This window comes from Mustela putorius, unplaced genomic scaffold (assembly GCF_011764305.1).
Source record: "Mustela putorius furo isolate JIRA1106 unplaced genomic scaffold, ASM1176430v1.1 tig00003834_pilon_pilon_pilon, whole genome shotgun sequence".
Classification (NCBI taxonomy): Eukaryota; Metazoa; Chordata; class Mammalia; order Carnivora; family Mustelidae; genus Mustela; species Mustela putorius.
This window is the reverse complement of record NW_025421987.1, coordinates 27,369,008-27,385,603: the sequence shown is the minus strand read 5'-3', so window position 1 is coordinate 27,385,603 and position 16,596 is coordinate 27,369,008. Positions and strand designations below refer to the sequence as shown.

At 38.0% G+C, this 16,596-nt stretch overlaps 1 protein-coding gene across 42 annotated transcripts in view; it reads left to right on the top strand.

Annotated features, from left to right (window-relative positions):
• Window positions 1-16,596, top strand: part of LOC101691019 (ABI family member 3 binding protein) — a 248,767-nt gene that overhangs the window by 84,464 nt on the left and 147,707 nt on the right. For all 42 annotated transcript variants that reach the window (XM_013045552.2, XM_013045541.2, XM_013045542.2 and 39 more), the window contains exons 3-4: window positions 4,027-4,095; window positions 7,736-7,868. In XM_013045552.2, coding sequence (XP_012901006.1) covers window positions 4,027-4,095; window positions 7,736-7,868 — 202 coding nt within the window. The remainder of the gene's footprint in view (window positions 1-4,026; window positions 4,096-7,735; window positions 7,869-16,596) is intronic.

Genomic DNA, 16,596 nt, shown 5'->3' with positions numbered 1-16,596 from the left:
GACATTGGGGAGGGTATGTGCTTTGGTGAGTGCTGTGAAGTGTGTAAACCTGGCGATTCACAGACATGTACCCCTGGGGATAAAAATATATGTTTATAAAAAATAAAAAATTTTTAAAAATTTTTATTTTGTGGAAATTTGCACTGCAGAAATGAAGCTCGCTATGACTTCATTCTAGAGCAGTGTGGTTTGCAAGGTGGAGGTCCTCTAATAAAAATGTGAAAATTGGAATTTATCAAACAGAGTGATTATTGAAGAATTATTTGCATTACCAAAAACTCTAGCACTTTATAAAGAATTTCAGTAGTAGATTTCCTTAAACAGTAAGCTGTCACAATCCTTCACCTCAGGGCATTTGAAATATTAAGAGAATTAGATGTAATCAGTCTGCAACACAGTATAGGCTTAACTGTATTCTACACAAATTTGCTGAAGTGGACATTTTAATTATATACATTTTCTAAATGAAGAACGAGTGTGTTTTGGCATGTGTGAATAGAATGGCTGACCAAGCTACAGTGTATGTATTTCCAGGCTACTACAGATTTGCAAAGAGTTTCAGAGTACAGAACTGAAATAGATATTTTGGTTTTTAGTTGTTTTATTTTTCCATGTTTGCATTCCAAATCGAGCACAAAGACTGCTGAAATATATGAATGTTGGGAGTTTCTAATGAGTAGTGAGAGGCCTCCTGTCTGCCCCCTGTTCCCGACATCTGTTCTAATTTGTATCTGGCTGTCACAGCCTAGGCTTTATGCAAAATGACTGATCATAACAAAAATTACTTTTAAATTGCTCTTATAAACATATGTCTTGGATCATGGCACAATCTCTGGCTTCCACGCATGTTACTTTTCTAGTATTTCAGGCTTATTTTTTAAGCTGCTGAGGCAGAATTGAATTAATGTGCATCAAGGAAGGAAGTGAAAAGCTAAGAGACCCTGCCACAGTGAGGGTAACTTAAGAAAAACAGAGATTTCGTTTTGGTTTCTAGAAGTAAATTCAAGACAGCATATGATTTGCACAGCCAAATTTCAAAAAGCAGGAGAAAATTATCATTAAAGATCCTAAAATATTTCCTTTCTTCCACAGGTTCCCAGCTTGTGATGGTGTTATTTTATTTGCTATCCAATGGCATTAAGTAAATTAAAATTTTAAATCATTAACCTAAATTTTGCCATTTCTCTTTACATCATGCAAGGCCAGTTTTAAAGGCCAAGATGGGCCTTCAACACCAAAGCAGAATCACAGATCACACAATTTGTAATTTGTCATTGATACGTGCATGTGTATCTCCTTACCCAAAGAATGGAAATGCAAAACACTAACTCTCTGTCCTTCACTCCTTGACATGTGGACATTCTGTAACTCTGCCTTTGGCTTACTTATGAGTGACAAAGAAGGGAAAGGCACGGGAACTGGGGGTTGGTCCAGCTTCCCTTTTTCTTTGAGATAGTCCTTTTCGGCATAAGTGGTTGGCAAATACAGAGAACTAACAGGAACAATAGGGGATGCTATAGGATTGCTTGGTTGTTTGGGTTACAAGGCCATTGCCTTCTGCATGGAAGCGACTTTTGGTTTGCTTGAACAGTGAGTGTGTCCACACAGGTCCCCTCCATGCCCTCTTCCTCAGCCAGAGATGCAGTATGCTTGCTCTGTTTGACCTTGGAGTCTTGCTGAACCCCCATGTGTCCTGGGTCCCTGGGAATGCTGTGCTGAGAGGGCATCTCAACCACTATGGGTGGGAAAGAAACTGCAGCCTATCTATTGCTCTGGCTCCTCTGCTCCCACACAGGCTTTATTGGCCCTTCACTGCCCTTACCAAACTCAGATGCAAAGATAAAAACTATTAAGAATTTCAGCACACTGACAGCAGGGCATTAAACCAAGCATGGGATGCTTCTGAACATGGGGCCTGTGTGACAGGGCATGTTGACTGCCCATGAAGCTGACCCTGCCTCAGTGACCTCCTCCACAAATGTGCCATAGTGGTGTGTATCAAGTAGGATTGCCATGAGGAGTAATTAGTCACAAATGTAAAGTGTTTCGTAAGTGCCCTCCATGAAGAAAGTACTGACTATGTGGTACATTCTTAATACTTATATTACTTTAGATCCCAAATACAATCAGGGAATGTATTATATTCCTACTAGGGACCTTTGATTTAGGTTCAATCTTCCTTGTCTAAGCCCCACTAAGGAAGCTATGCCTTCAAACACGAGACTCTGAAACATAATGAACATTCCTTTAACCATATTGTGTTCATGAGGCAATCATAAGAAAGGAGACAAAGCTCTGAGGTCTGTTGGAGAGGTTACCTGGTTTCCTTTATGCGGTATAGTTAATGTAGCAGGTTATCGCAAATAAGGCTGTGTGGGGTGTCCAGTAAAAGACAAAGGCACAAGTCATTGAAAGGGCTTGAACTGCCAGGTTGTGTCCAGCTGAAGATGAGGTCAGCTCTGTAAAGCCTTGGGCAGGGAAGGCCTCTGTTCCAGACTCATAGAGGGGAGACATTTAAATCCAGAATGAAAACAAAACAAAGATGTAAATAAGTTCTGTCTGAGTGAGCAAGGGAGAACTCTTGTTGACTACAGCATCCAAATGAGATACGATGCAGAATGAACTTCAGAATCCAAAGTTACTAGAGAATTATTGTAGATAATAGTCACCAACCAGTTCAGTAGAAGTGCTTATGAAATGCTATTCAGTATGCCCAATTACATTTGTCTTATTTATGTATATTTAAATCAACCATCTCAGAAATACCAATTCAAAAAAGAAGATGATTTGAAAAATTATTAGCCCCTGATTTAGTGCATATCGATGGTTTAAACATCATTTTATTTAAAACCTAAATTTTTTTTAAAAAGATCTTACCAATTTATTTTTACATAGAGAGCACACAAAGTGGAAGGAATAGGACAAGGGAGAGAGAATCTCAAGCTGGCTCCATTCTGAGGGCAGAGCTGCAGAATCCCATGACCCTGAGATTATGACTTGAGCCAAAATCAGGAGTTGATGCTTAACCAACAGCACCACTGAGGCGTCCCCAAAGCCTAAATATTTTTTAAAGTTTTCATTTATTTATTTGAGAGAGCATGAGCAAGAGAGAGAGCACAAAAGGAGTGGAGAGGCAGAGGGAGAGAGAGAGAGAAACAGACACCCCACTGAGCAGAGAGCCTGAAGTGGGACTTGATCCCAGGATCCTGAGATCATGACCTGAGTCGAAGGCAGATGCTTCACCGAATGAGCCACCCAGGAGCGCCAAAGCCTAAATAATTTTTTCCCATGTAAATACACATGTATTTACTTTTTAATCAGCATATAATGTATTATTTGTTCAGGGATATAGATCTGCAAATCATCAGTCCAAATATTTTTTAAAAGAGATTCTCTTTTATTTTCCATTGACATATTGTAGATGAAGAGTATACCACCTGAAATTGTGACTTTGTTAAATATTGTTCACAAAAATGATTGGCTGAATATGCTAACAGGCTGAGAGATTATGCAAAGAGGATGAAAATAAAGAGGACATTATGAATATTCATATTACTGTGGAAGTGAGCAGTTTCAGATCATAAGGCAGTTGAGGTCCTGTTGCATCTCATGGGTCTTAGGCAAGTATGATTTTCCTTCCCTGCTTTTGAAGCATCAGGATGGCTTCTGTGAAGAGTAGGATGACAAAATGGGTATGATCAGATTTTTAAAAAATCTCTTTGCAGTGGGAAGGCTTGATGAAAATGTGGCACAAAAATCTATGTATAGCAAGATTCAAGACCTCTCCCCGACTCCCATCCATTTGGTTTTGAAAATCTGGATTTAATTTTCATTTCAAAATCTTAATGGACTGAATTGTCTCAGGGAGTATTAACTTCACACATTCCTGGGTCCTCTCATCCATGGGTGAGATGGTTACAATGATTAAGGCCGGGGAACATTGAGTCAGGACATGGGTTTGCTGTCGTGAACATTCATTGCTCCCTCTCAGAGAATTTTACTGATACATAATGTTATTATTTCCAGATGCGGAGCCTAAATATCTGATCGTTGTGCGGCCTGCTCCCCCTCCGAGTCAGAAGAAGTCCTGCTCAGGTATATTTTGTTCATTTTTCAGATTTTATTAACTTTAAACCATGCTTTGTCATTTCTACCCATGGAAACCAATTCCTTGGGGATGAGTTAGGAATGTAGATTAGAACATGTAACACAACAGGCCCCAGCAGATAACCTAGCTTGCAAGTACCATGATCTGGTTGTAGAGACTGCTTGGGATCTTATCCCAGCACCACTACATACAAACCTGAGGAATTTAGACAAATTACTAAACTTCTCAGTGCCTCCTTTCTCCTGCACACCAGGGTTGTCGTGAGGGATAAATGAGTTCATGCATGTGTGGCCTTGCAGGATAGGGCCTGCCCCATAGTATGTGCTCACTTAGAGTTAACTCCTGTTAGCCTGAATCTACTTCACAGTGTGTCAACTTGGGCCTTGTCTGGTGTTTTCCAGCTTTTAAGGGCAAAATCTGATGTCTAGCCTTTGTTGAAGGAGACTGTTCACATTTTAAAAGCATGCTAAATGGGTTGGAACATGGGTTCTACTTTATTCCTCCTCTTTCTTCCTTTGGACCCTCTTCTATTTAGTCCAACATGAGAGCAAGGACCAATTTCCTAGAATAGCAACACAATGCGGAGACTCCCAGGGAGAGGGAGACTGGAAATAGGAAAGTAAATAACCTACGAATAAATGAGTAGAAACATTTTCTACATGACTAAAGAAAGATTAAAATCTTACACTGTCCCAGTTTCACTATTAAAATTTCTTCGCAGATCAAATAAGTAGGCCATTGCGGTCAGAACCTAAAAAAGATGGGAGTATGCCTTTACCGTCCAATCTCACATCTCCCTGACTGTAGATTATTGATAAAAATATTTCGCTTTTCTTTGGCATTTACTAATGTGAACTGGTCTTAGTATTTCATAACCATGTTTATCTTTTGTAGTATACTAGATGTCAAGCAAAAGGGATCTCTCCTGTTTGTTCTGTGTTTCTAGAGCAATGAAATGGGTTGGGGGAGTGCACAGATCTTCAGATACATGTAGCAAACAGGCCCTTCGCAGCTGTGAATTGTGTCTTCTGGAGGCATTAGCCAAGCCTGTTACCAGAAATTTGTTGCCACGGTCCCCTCCCCTCCTTCCGTTCATTTTTGCTTCTTTTTAGGGATGCAGTAAGCATTTTGAAAAATACCAATTCCTTTTCCTGGCCTCCCAAATTCTTCCAAAGCAGGAGGGAAATTTCAGTGACTCCTTATAACTTCTAATGAAACTTTATTTCAGAATATTTAATAAAGTCAGGAAGTATTAGTATGGGTCCATGGGATTCTGGCTTCATGTTCTCATCAAGCTGTTTCTCAAGACAAACATAAAGAAATGTGTAAGGGACATCAAAAGAGGGATTACACCTTAGTCACGCTTTGTAACTTCATTTGGGAACTTCTAGGACACTGGACTTGAAATTATTTTTCCCTTTGTGATGACCAGCTCAGGAAATTATTTCATCTTGATCAGGATATAATGCCCCACCTTTCCTCTCAGGCAACGGATGTAATTTTTTTGTAATCTGCTTTTGAGAATGATACAATGCCTAATGCATTAACTTCAATTCAATTTATATCTGCATTTGCCACATAAATTTTAATCACGTTTATGTTAAGATCCAAGTTTAGTGAAATAATTGTTTTATGGCCATGCCGTTCCCTTGGAGAAAGGAAAATGTATATTTTGTCTCTAAATGGCATAATCTTCATATATCATGAGTATGTCAATGATCTAATTAAAAAAAAAAAAGAAAGAAAGATAAGAAAGGAAAAAAACTAGATTATAGTTCAGAAGAGAGAAATTGAAGTCTTGACCTTGCTCTTGGTGTGACCTTGAAACTTCTCTGGGCCGTATTTTTCAATTGTAAAATGAGATAGTTGTATCACTTAGTGAAAACTAACTCAGGAGTGGAAAAAGGAATATCAAAATCCCTTCAGGCCTTTGTCAAACTACATAAATCCCTTAGCCTCACCAGGTTCTATTCTACCTTTTCGGGGAGTCAGACTTGTGTTCTTGGAATCATGATCATACAAGGTAGCATTGCAGGTGGAGCTGGAAAATTTTATGGAAAAAGATAAAAACACATTTACAAACAAGTGAACACCTATCCTTGACAGTTATTTTAGATAGCTTTTTAAAAATTCAGTTGTGTTATGGTGAGTGCTGTGAATTGTGTAAGACTAATGAATCACAGACCTGTATCCCTGAAACATATAATACATTATATGTTAATTTTAAAAATTCAGCTGTGTTACCATGAAACAGCTGGCCACCATTAGGCTTATATGTTCTGGGATGAGAAGGTTTTTCCACCAGAATAACAACTCAAAGAACTTAAATCTACCAGAAGCATCAAGGATGGCACAATTTTAAAGGACATTGGGTTCAGGTAACTTCCACTAAGCTCATACAAGAGGTACCTTCCTACCCATTAGTTCCTATCACATTAGATAAAAATAACACAAGTTCTTACAGCAAATACAAGAGGCATGGTCTCATGAAATGAAAGACAGAATCCAGTGGAAATAAAAAGAAGGTTTTATGTTCTGCATAGTTTTATTTGATATCTTATTGCACTTTTATGTTATGTACAGACTTTTTTTTATAAGCCAATGTTGGTTTCCATGGCAAAGGATCTTCATTGTTCTTTTTCACTGATCCCACTCCTGAAGTTCCAAATATTTTTTAAAATGCAAATACTGCTCCCCCCCAATATACTGGAAAAGAATCTAAAGTGGTTTGTTATCATCACTTGGTATTGCCCAAATCTGATTCGTCCCATCTAAACAAATGTTCTTCCTATGTCATCCCTACTCTTCCGACAGTATTAGGAATGTAAGAAAAAGAATGTATATGCATTTTCTATTTAGACACTCACTGCAAGAAAAGGGGGTGGCTTATTATAATAGTATGATAAGAGATTTTACACTTCTAAACTAGTTTTAAAATAGAATATAACCTACAAGCCAGATGTTACGCTTTCTTTTCTCATCTTTGATGTCCTTTCACACTATTCATAGTCTTGGGAAGAGGGGGAGAACAAACATGCTTTTCTTGTATCTGTAAAAGAAATGAAGTGAGCAACGCATTCGCATTATTTATTTCATTGGTAATAGCCACAACTTTCATAGCTATCCCTAACCCATAAGAAAATAAAACCCAGGGGCACCTGGGTGGCTCAGTGAGTTAAGCCTCTGCCTTCAGCTCAGGTCATGATCCCAGAGTCTTGGGATCGAGCCCCCCCATCAGGCTCTCTGCTCAGGAGGGAGCCTGCTTCCCCCTCTCTCTCTGCCTGCCTCTCTGTCTACTTGAGATCTCTCTCTTTGTCAAATAAATAAATAAAATCTAAAAAAAAAAAAACCTAGGTATGATTGCCTATAATTTATATGCATATACTACCCATATACACATACATATATATGCATAAACATATGCACATAAATTTCAAAATGATATTTTGTTTGGTTTCTGCTTAAATTTATGGGCAAAACATTGATAATATTTGTGTACTCCATCAGAAGAAAAGAACTTGATGCTTTCATGCTCTTTATCATCTTCTTAAATCATTATTGTGCCTTCTACCCCAATCATAAAAATCTACTGTGTTACCAAAGTTAACCTGCATGTTACCTCCCTAGGTAAATCACGCTCTCGCAAACCTCTCCAGCTGGTGGTTGGCACTCTGACACCAAGCTCCGTATTCCTGTCCTGGGGTTTCCTCATTAACCCACACCACGACTGGACGTTGCCAAGTCACTGTCCCAATGACAGGTAATTCATCCTAACAAAGGATTTATTTTACCTGAATATTCGCTCTTGCTTTTAGTAGGATCTGTACATGCTTTGGAAGAATGTCTACGGATCAGATATATCAGCACATATTGATCACTGATTAGCTCTATAGCTTGTTCTGGGTATGAGAGGAAGGAAGATACTAAGTGAGCGTCCCCACCCTTGAAGGACTCATCACCTACCTGAACAGAAAACACATGCAAGCATTTTTTCTTCCCAAAGAAGAAAGTACAGGAGAGAATGAGCCCAATAGCAACTGGGAAGAACCTGTGAGAAGAGTAATAAAATCTCAGAGGAGGAGGCCCGAGGCTGTTAAGAAGGTGGTTAAAAGTAAGAAACGCTGACCTTTGGTTGGAAAGGAATGGAACTTTGATGTGACAGTTGAAGAAGTGCTAGAAGCAGTAATCCTCAAAGGGTGGCCCCAAACCAAGCAGCATCAAAGTCAGTTGGGTTCGTTTCTCAAAGCCTCCCCAGATCTAATGCAGGAGAAACTCTGAAGGTGAGGCCCAAGAATCTGTGGCTTCACAAGCCCTCTGGAAGGTTCTGAAGCCCAGAAGTTTGAGAATCACTGGTTTAGAAACCTGGAAAGATACACAAAGGATGAGATGCAGACAGAGGAAAAGTACAGGTTTGCAGGACAAAAAAGGAAAAATCTAAGTATATTTTTAAATGATGGCCATTCATCCACCCAGGGCATATATTCGGCACGGTCTATATGCTAGGCAGTGTACAACCTGCTGAAGCTGGGAAATAAAGTGGTTTTTTATAATAAATATTTACTATGTTATCTTTACTTATTTTAAGGTTTATTTATTTATTTGACAGACAGAGATCACAAGTAGGCAGAGAGGCAGGCAGAGAGAGGGGGAAGCAGGCTCCCTGCTGAGCAGAGAGCCTGATGCAGGGCTCCATCCCAGGACCCTGAGATCATGACTTGAACCTGAGCCGAAGGCAGAGGCTTAACCCACTGAGCCACCCAGGTGCCCTTATGTTATTTTTAGAATTCATAACTGCATCTGACAAGCATTTCAAATTCTCAAGCTTTAACCAAGGCATTTCATTTTTTTTTCAATTTTAAAAAGACTCAAGGTGATTTTTAAATTGTTAAAGTTTTATTTCCTTTCTAAATAAAAAATATATTATTGAGGTATAATTGAAATCCAGTACAATGCCCAGCTTGATCAGTTACAAAAAAAGATGCATAATTATGTATCTTGTGCTCCAACAGGAAAAAGAACACTGTCATCCCTCCAGACAGAGCCTTCTTCGAGAAGCAACCATTGATTTGGGTTCCATCCCTGTAGATTAGGCTGCCTAATCTATAATTACATGTAAATAGAATCATACAGTATGTTAGTTTTTATGTGTCCATGTGTTTGCATTGAGTTTCTATTTATGACATTGCAGATATTAATAGTTAATTCCTTTTTTTAATTCTTGAGTAGTATTCCATTATGTGAATATTCCAGCATTTATTATCTACTCTCTTGTCAGTGGATACCTAATTATGTCTTTTGGGGGGGTTATTGTGAATTTAGACTTTATAAGCGTTTTTGTATAAGATATTGTGGATATAGCTTTTAATGTCTCTTAGATAAATATCTAGGAGTGGAATCACTGCTTCACAGGGCAAATGTATACTTAATTTTGTCTTTTTGCCTGACTTCCATTTACACTCCCATAGGCATTATGGGAGTTCAGACTGTTCCCCATCCTCACCAGCATTCCATACTATGAGTATTTTGCATTTTCACTGTTCTAGCATAGCAGCGTCTTGTGGGAGTTTTAATAGACACTTCTCTTGTACTGACAATACTGAGCACTTTCTCATACATTTTTTTGTCTTGATCTCTCTTGTGTGGTATTTTATTTTTGTCTAAATTGAATTAGAAAGAAGGACCTTCTTTAAAAATGTTTGTAAGTTCTCAGGAGTACCTTTCATATGACTTTGATTAGGAAATCTAGACTAAGAACAGTAATGGATTTTCCTTCACATGTTCATAGTTCTGAAGGAAGAAATTATTGGAAAAAGCCATGTAGAAGATATTGCCAAAACCAATTTTTTTTTTTTTTTGGAAAAATAAGCTTGAGATGTTTCAAAGTATCTGAACTGTTCCTTTATCACCCACCACTAAGTCCATAACTTATTTTGTTTGGAAAATGAACTCTTAAAAGAACATGTTGTTTTGTGATAATTCCAGCTTCACTGGATTGGTCCAGAATGCCAGGACTGAGAAAACATTTATGGATTGCTTTCTTATTCCTTTTCATTTTCTTTAGTCTCTAATTTGAAAAGACCAAAGGGGAGTGGGAAGGAAGAAAGGAAATTTGGTGCTCTTGCAGCAAAATGCAGCTGATTTTAATACTAATTTGCTTGATAAATTCATGAAGCTTGGTGATGTACAAATTCATAGAGAAAGCTTTGGACAGGATTTCTTCCCATCCTCAAACTTTTCCTTCAATTTCACTTGGTCCTACCCCTTCATGAAAGCACTTATCTGACACTTATTCTAATTGAGAGATGTTGTCGTAGTTTGGTAGCATAGGGAGATAATAGGGAGAAGGAGAGGAGCAGATGATCTGGTAAAGCTAGGATATTAACAAGGCCGTTGATTAGAAGACCCAAGTTACTCAAACTAGGCATGCACCTCTCCCTCACCCCCTTGCTCACATACCCTGGCTTTGCTCCATCAAATCACACTAGTCAAAATCATAATTCTACTTAGAATAAAGTTTTCTTAAAAGCTTCAATAATAGTATATCGAGATGCTTATAGATTTTCAAACCTGAATGAGTGGGACAAGCAAGGTACCCTTGACAGAAATAGTAGACTCTTAGGACATAAGTAAAAGGGAAGAATTCAGTGGTGATGCCTGAAAAAAAAGCACTTGGTGTACTTGTGGATTTCATTTACACATGGTTCCCTTCTTCCTAGTTAATACTGTTAATAAAGAACTGACATTTAAAGTCTTGCTGGAATCTCAGAAAAAAAAAAAAATAGTAGCCCTTATTTAAAAGTTCTGGAACTACTGTTCACATTATAAACACCCAAATAAATCCACCAGGAGTCTAAATCAATGTAATTAGAAGCAGATTTGGAGATGTCTACCCCTACATGATGGTAGGTTGTTTTTTTGGTTTGTTTTAGAATTTCAACTAAACCAGTAGGTTAGAATAAGGAATAGTAGCTATAGGGAATGATCACTTCTTGAAAACTGGAAGATTAAGACGCTGAAGTTTTTCTTCAGGAGTACCTTTTTAAAAAAATCATTGGAATTTGAACGCCCTTGGCTTGCTACAGAAACAGCAATTGATATCATTGTAATCCAATGGATTCTATATTGGCAACCGATGTAAAAGCTCTGATTCTAAAAACAAAACAAAACAATCAGCAAAAAAACAATCACTTCCCATTGATTCATAAAACCCCATATATACTATGCAATACAAATAATTTATTGGAAATAATTTTCTTTATACGTTGATTTTGGGCTTTCTGTATCCAAGTCCTATGTAAACTGCTGCACTTCATTTTGTTTTAAGTTTGGGAGTATTAATAGAGTATCACGTATCCATCATGACGCGTGGCTCTATTCCTGTTTGTACAGGGTCCATACTGGTATCCAATTTCTTAAATCCTTTTCTGGATTTGCATTGGAAAGTAGATGTGCTTAATTATAGTTTTTATTCTTAATAGACTGCAAATGGAAGAATGTACACATTTGTCCTCAATATATCTAAGGTCCAAAGAAAGCTTTCCAAATTGGCCCAAGTGAAAACTAAAACATGTTTTTAACCAGAATTTATTTCCTCATTAATAGCTTATTTTTTCCTTTCCATGTTTCCAGCTTGTTAAAGTGTTCAAGATTGCCTTAGTATTCACAGTTTGCCAACTTATTAAAGCTTTCTGATTTGTTAAAAATCATTTTCACATTTTTTAGGCCCCACTTTTCAGCTGGTCCAGAGCAGGCCCTTGCCTTTCTCTTTGTTCCCCCACCCCCTAGTTTTTAAGAAACGAATATTTTTATGTCTGTACATTTTCATTTGATTGGTCCCAACGCCTGGTTATCCTTTCTTAGTACTTTCCAAACTACATTAATCTTCCATTCATTCTAACTTGAAACTTGATTCATTTTTTATTTGTCCTCTCCTATAGCTAATGATCCCCTAGGTTTTCTGGGTTCTCTCTTTGGGAAGCACTCACATCAATGTCTTCTATTTCTCCATGTCCATGCCAGTGATTCTAATTCAGACCCTTGTCACCTTATCCTGGTTCCTGGGAATCACATCCAGGCTACTTTTCCTGGCTTCTTGCCTTCACCGGTCCATCTTGGCTTCTGCAGTGCCAAGGAAATTAAGATTATCCACCATCAGCTCATTCTTTCTTCACCCCAGATCCCTCTGCCTTCTCTTCTTTCCAAGGAACCCACTTCTGACCTTAGGCAGTGATCATCACCCCATCCCATCCATGCTTTGTAAATCTGTACTCTCACAATGGCGCCCTCACTGCCACTGGGGTCCTGCCTCCTGCTTTCAAACATGTTCAAGATTTCCCTACCCCAAAACAATATCTGTTGATCTTATTTTCTCTTCCAAGCAATTTTTCAGTCTCGTAATTCCAGAACTTCTCAGACTGGTCTGCTCTCTTGTTCCCAGTTTCCATACCCCACCCCCATAGTCTTTATTCCCTTTCAGTGGCTTCCCTTCCCTTACCAACACCCCACTGAAATATCTCTTTGTGGCCACAAATGATAAATTAATTGCTAAATCCAGAAGAGTTTTCTCAGTTCTTACCTTTTAAACCTCTCTGTGGAATTGGTAGCAATCTTCCTCTTTTGACATATGTATATATATTTAAGTAGGCTCCATGCCCAGTGTGGAGCCCAGTGTGGAGCCCAAACTTGAGCTGATATTGAGTCAGACACTTAACCTACTGAACCAACCAGGCACTCCTTTTTGATGTTTTTATTTAGATTATCCTCTTAGCCTTTTCCTCCTCTCTTGTGCTAATTTGTTATCCTACCTCTGCAAATGGAATAGAGTTTTATCCTTGGATCTCTCATCTTTGTTTCTCCCTTATCTCATCTGTGCTGTCTTTAACTATCACTTCCAAGTAGAACAGTGCTTCTCAATCTTTGTGCACACAAATCATGTAAAAGACCTTTGCAATGCAGATTCTGAGGAAGAGCCAGAGATTCTGCACTTCTACAAGGTCACCAGAAGTGCTAATGTTGCTTTTGTCCTGAGAGTGGTGGGAGTGACAAGGTGTAAATGACTTCCAGTGCTGACATCTGACCTTGACTTATTTCCTAAGTTTCTAAAACCATATTTTTAGTTGATGGAATTCTCTCCATTAGAGGAGCCAAATAATGGTGGTTAGTACCTCAGACTCCAACTAGATTCATATCTTCTATAATACCAAAAGAACTCCTTTTCATTACTTTAATTTCCTCCAAGTTTAGAAATTCAGTTTTCATTTGTATTTACAATTTTCTTAACATCCATATCCCATAAGGAATCTAGTCTCATCAGTTCTTTTGTAAAGATATAACTTTGATCTATTTTCCTTTTGTTTCTTCCATGATTCATTCCTTTGTTCTCTCCTATCTGGACTACAGCATTGAGATGCCTCCCTCCAATTTTCCTCTAATTCTTCCATGGCTGGTAAGTCTAGCCTCCTTTGTCACTGCTCAACTTCATTCACCAGCTGAAGAATATCCACCAGCTCCCCACTGCCTAGTGAAAGAAATCATAGAATCTCTCAAACTGTCTATCTCCAAGAATATAGGAGTCATGCTCCTACCATTAGTTTTAAATCTGGACTGCTTGGTTTTCAGTCCAGATTTTGTGTTGAAAGAAAGCAGGGATAGAAAGGGAATATTTGTTTTATTTTTTGTTAGAGTAAAAAATATTTAAAGAGTTGTTTAGCACAGAGAGTGAGCGAATGGAATAAGGAAATGGTATAAAATTACCAAGATGCTTATGTGTTGGCAGAGGGAGAACTCTGGAATCAGAGGGAGTAGGGTGGCAGGGAGGGAGTGATGGGGAGAGACACTTTGAGAAGAATAGTGTGAGGGCAGAATTTATATCAATAATCACAGTCTCCGTAAGGCAAGAAGCAAAAATATTGACAAAGGGGATGTCAGTAAGTGTCCTTTAATACGAAGAGAGAAAAAAAAAAGTGCAGAATAGGTGTTTTACGAAATATAATGGTAGTTAATTACAGAGAAACAAAAACATTGCTGAAAAAAAGCATAGAAAGTGCAAATGATAGCCAAGCACGTGTATCAAGCCAGGCTAGTTTGTGAAATGACTAAAATTATCTTCACATTACTCAATTTTTGCTCTTGGTAAGTCACTCCCAGTTATTTCATAAATTTTGTTTATGGGGTTTCTATCCTGTGTTCTGTCTCTGTGTTTTATTGGAATAAGATGCCTAATATGCAGCTAAAGACATCTTTTAGGAACAAAAAGGACCTCAAAGATTGTCTAATCTCCTTTTGAGGGAGAAAAGTGATGAATAAGTGGGCAAAGACTCCCATGAGAGCAGGCTACTGGTTTGCAGCTGATAAATGTCCAAACCAAGCCACTACTTGCCTTCTCCACATGTCGAGGGGCTATGGATTTTATTTAGCTACAATAACCATTATTGTCAATATTCATACTATCAGGGACATAAGCAGAGATAATGGTACTTGAACAGAACACTACCTCCAACAGTTCCTTACCACTTAGGACGTGAGATGTTTTTGTTCTTAAAGTCCAAGTTGCTAGAGGCAGGCTTTCCAGAGGTCTGATCTGATAACCTTCACTGACTGCTACCTGTATCTTTACTAGATTGTTGCACTTGTGTCCAAATTTAATCATCAACAGAAAAGGGCAGGATCAGCGTTTAATCTTCAGTGTCTTTAGACAATAATGGGAAGTCTGTGACTCTATGTTACGGTAAATACACAATGAAATAATAAAACTTACATAATGTTAAAAGGAATTAGGATTGTCCTTTTCCTTTCCGGGTCATTTTACCTATCTTTTTTTCCATCTCCTTTTGCCAAGCACCATACTAGAAAGATAGTGCGATAGTAAAGGTATTAGCTTAGGAGTCAGAAAACAGCCATTTGCCTGGCACTGCCATTGATTACCAGAACTTAGACACTTATCATCTCTCTTTTTCTCCTATAATAATTCTTATTCTCCCTTCAGAGTTTATTGTATGAATAAACTGAAACACATTTTAAAATCTTAAGCCCTCTGCAAATGTTCAGTGTAGACATTTATTGTACTTTCCTTCAGGTTGCTCTGATTGTCGAGGAATGTTGAGTTTGGTAAGTGAAATCTTACACAATGACACATTGAAAAAGATCACTGTAAACTTGGTTGCTTAGATCAGTGTTTTTTGGTGATGGAGTTATTGGCCATTTAGAGTAATTATATTCTAATTTTAGAATGACCCCATGAGCACCTAAGTGTCTGTTCTATTCATTCCACAAATATTTATGGAGTACCTTCTGTATACTAGGTTTCAGCTTTGTTTATTATCATAAGGCCTAAATCTAGCTTTAAAATCAAGGAAATGTAACTCATTACTTTACACCAAATAGTCTTACTGACTCTTTTAACACTTAGAACTTGCCTGTATTATACAGTTATCAATTAAATCGCTGTTAACAAAGATAACCTCTCTGAAGCAGAAGAGAAAGGTTAGCTGTCTGTATGTTTATTTTGCCTGACAAACTTGGTATCAGAGAGGGTATTTCAAATGCTTTGTGAGCCAGGTAAAAAAATTTGCAGGATGGATTTTTTTTTTAACATGTGGTTAAGTTTGTAAAGCTTTTTTATACCATTTCATTCCTAGAAAGCTGATGTAAAATCAGGCTATAGGTAACCCTGGAATCTGGCCTTTGGTCATTATGTTAGCTATGCCTCCCCCATTACATGAGAAATTTTCATTCATTATTTTATTTGTAAAATCTGTTGAGACAATTATCCAAAGTAGAATTGCATAATTGCTGTAGCCCATCTGGTCTGATTGCAGCTTCTCTGCACTTCTCTAACATCATGTAATATCCAAGGCAAGAAAAAAAAACAGTAAAAAATTCCAAGCAGTATACTTGTCAATAAATGTTTCATACTTCTGTGTTGATGTTTCAACTCACAGGCCACAGGGGATTACTATTCTATACTGTTTGTTCCCAGTAGCAGTTTATATTTTGGCTGAACAGTCTCCTTCACTCATTCTGGCTTTTGCTCCTTTGAAATCAGGGACTGGAGCCCTGACAGTAGTTTTACTGGAAGGAAGATAATGAACAACTCTAAGCATTTCAGTAGGTTGTAACGAGTAGGAAAATAGGCTGAATATACAAATACGTTCAAGGTACAAATGTACAGAAACATAGAAAATGACCCCTTCGCTGTATTTGTTAAACAATATGGCCCCTCCTGACTTCACAGACGTTCAATGTGTGCATTTGCACAGGGTCCCCTACTTAAAAGGGCACATGCTTGGTTTAATGCTCTACTGTCTTTGTCTTGAAATCCTTAATCATTTTTGAACAAGGGGTCCCATGTTTTCATTTTGGAGTGAGCCTCATAAATTATGTAGCCTGTCCTGGCCTTTGTTTTCAGAGATTCTGGGCAATTGTGTTTGTGTAATATCGACAATTAAGAGTCAGCACAGTAAATGTTTTTTAGCACCAGTGTATGAGTG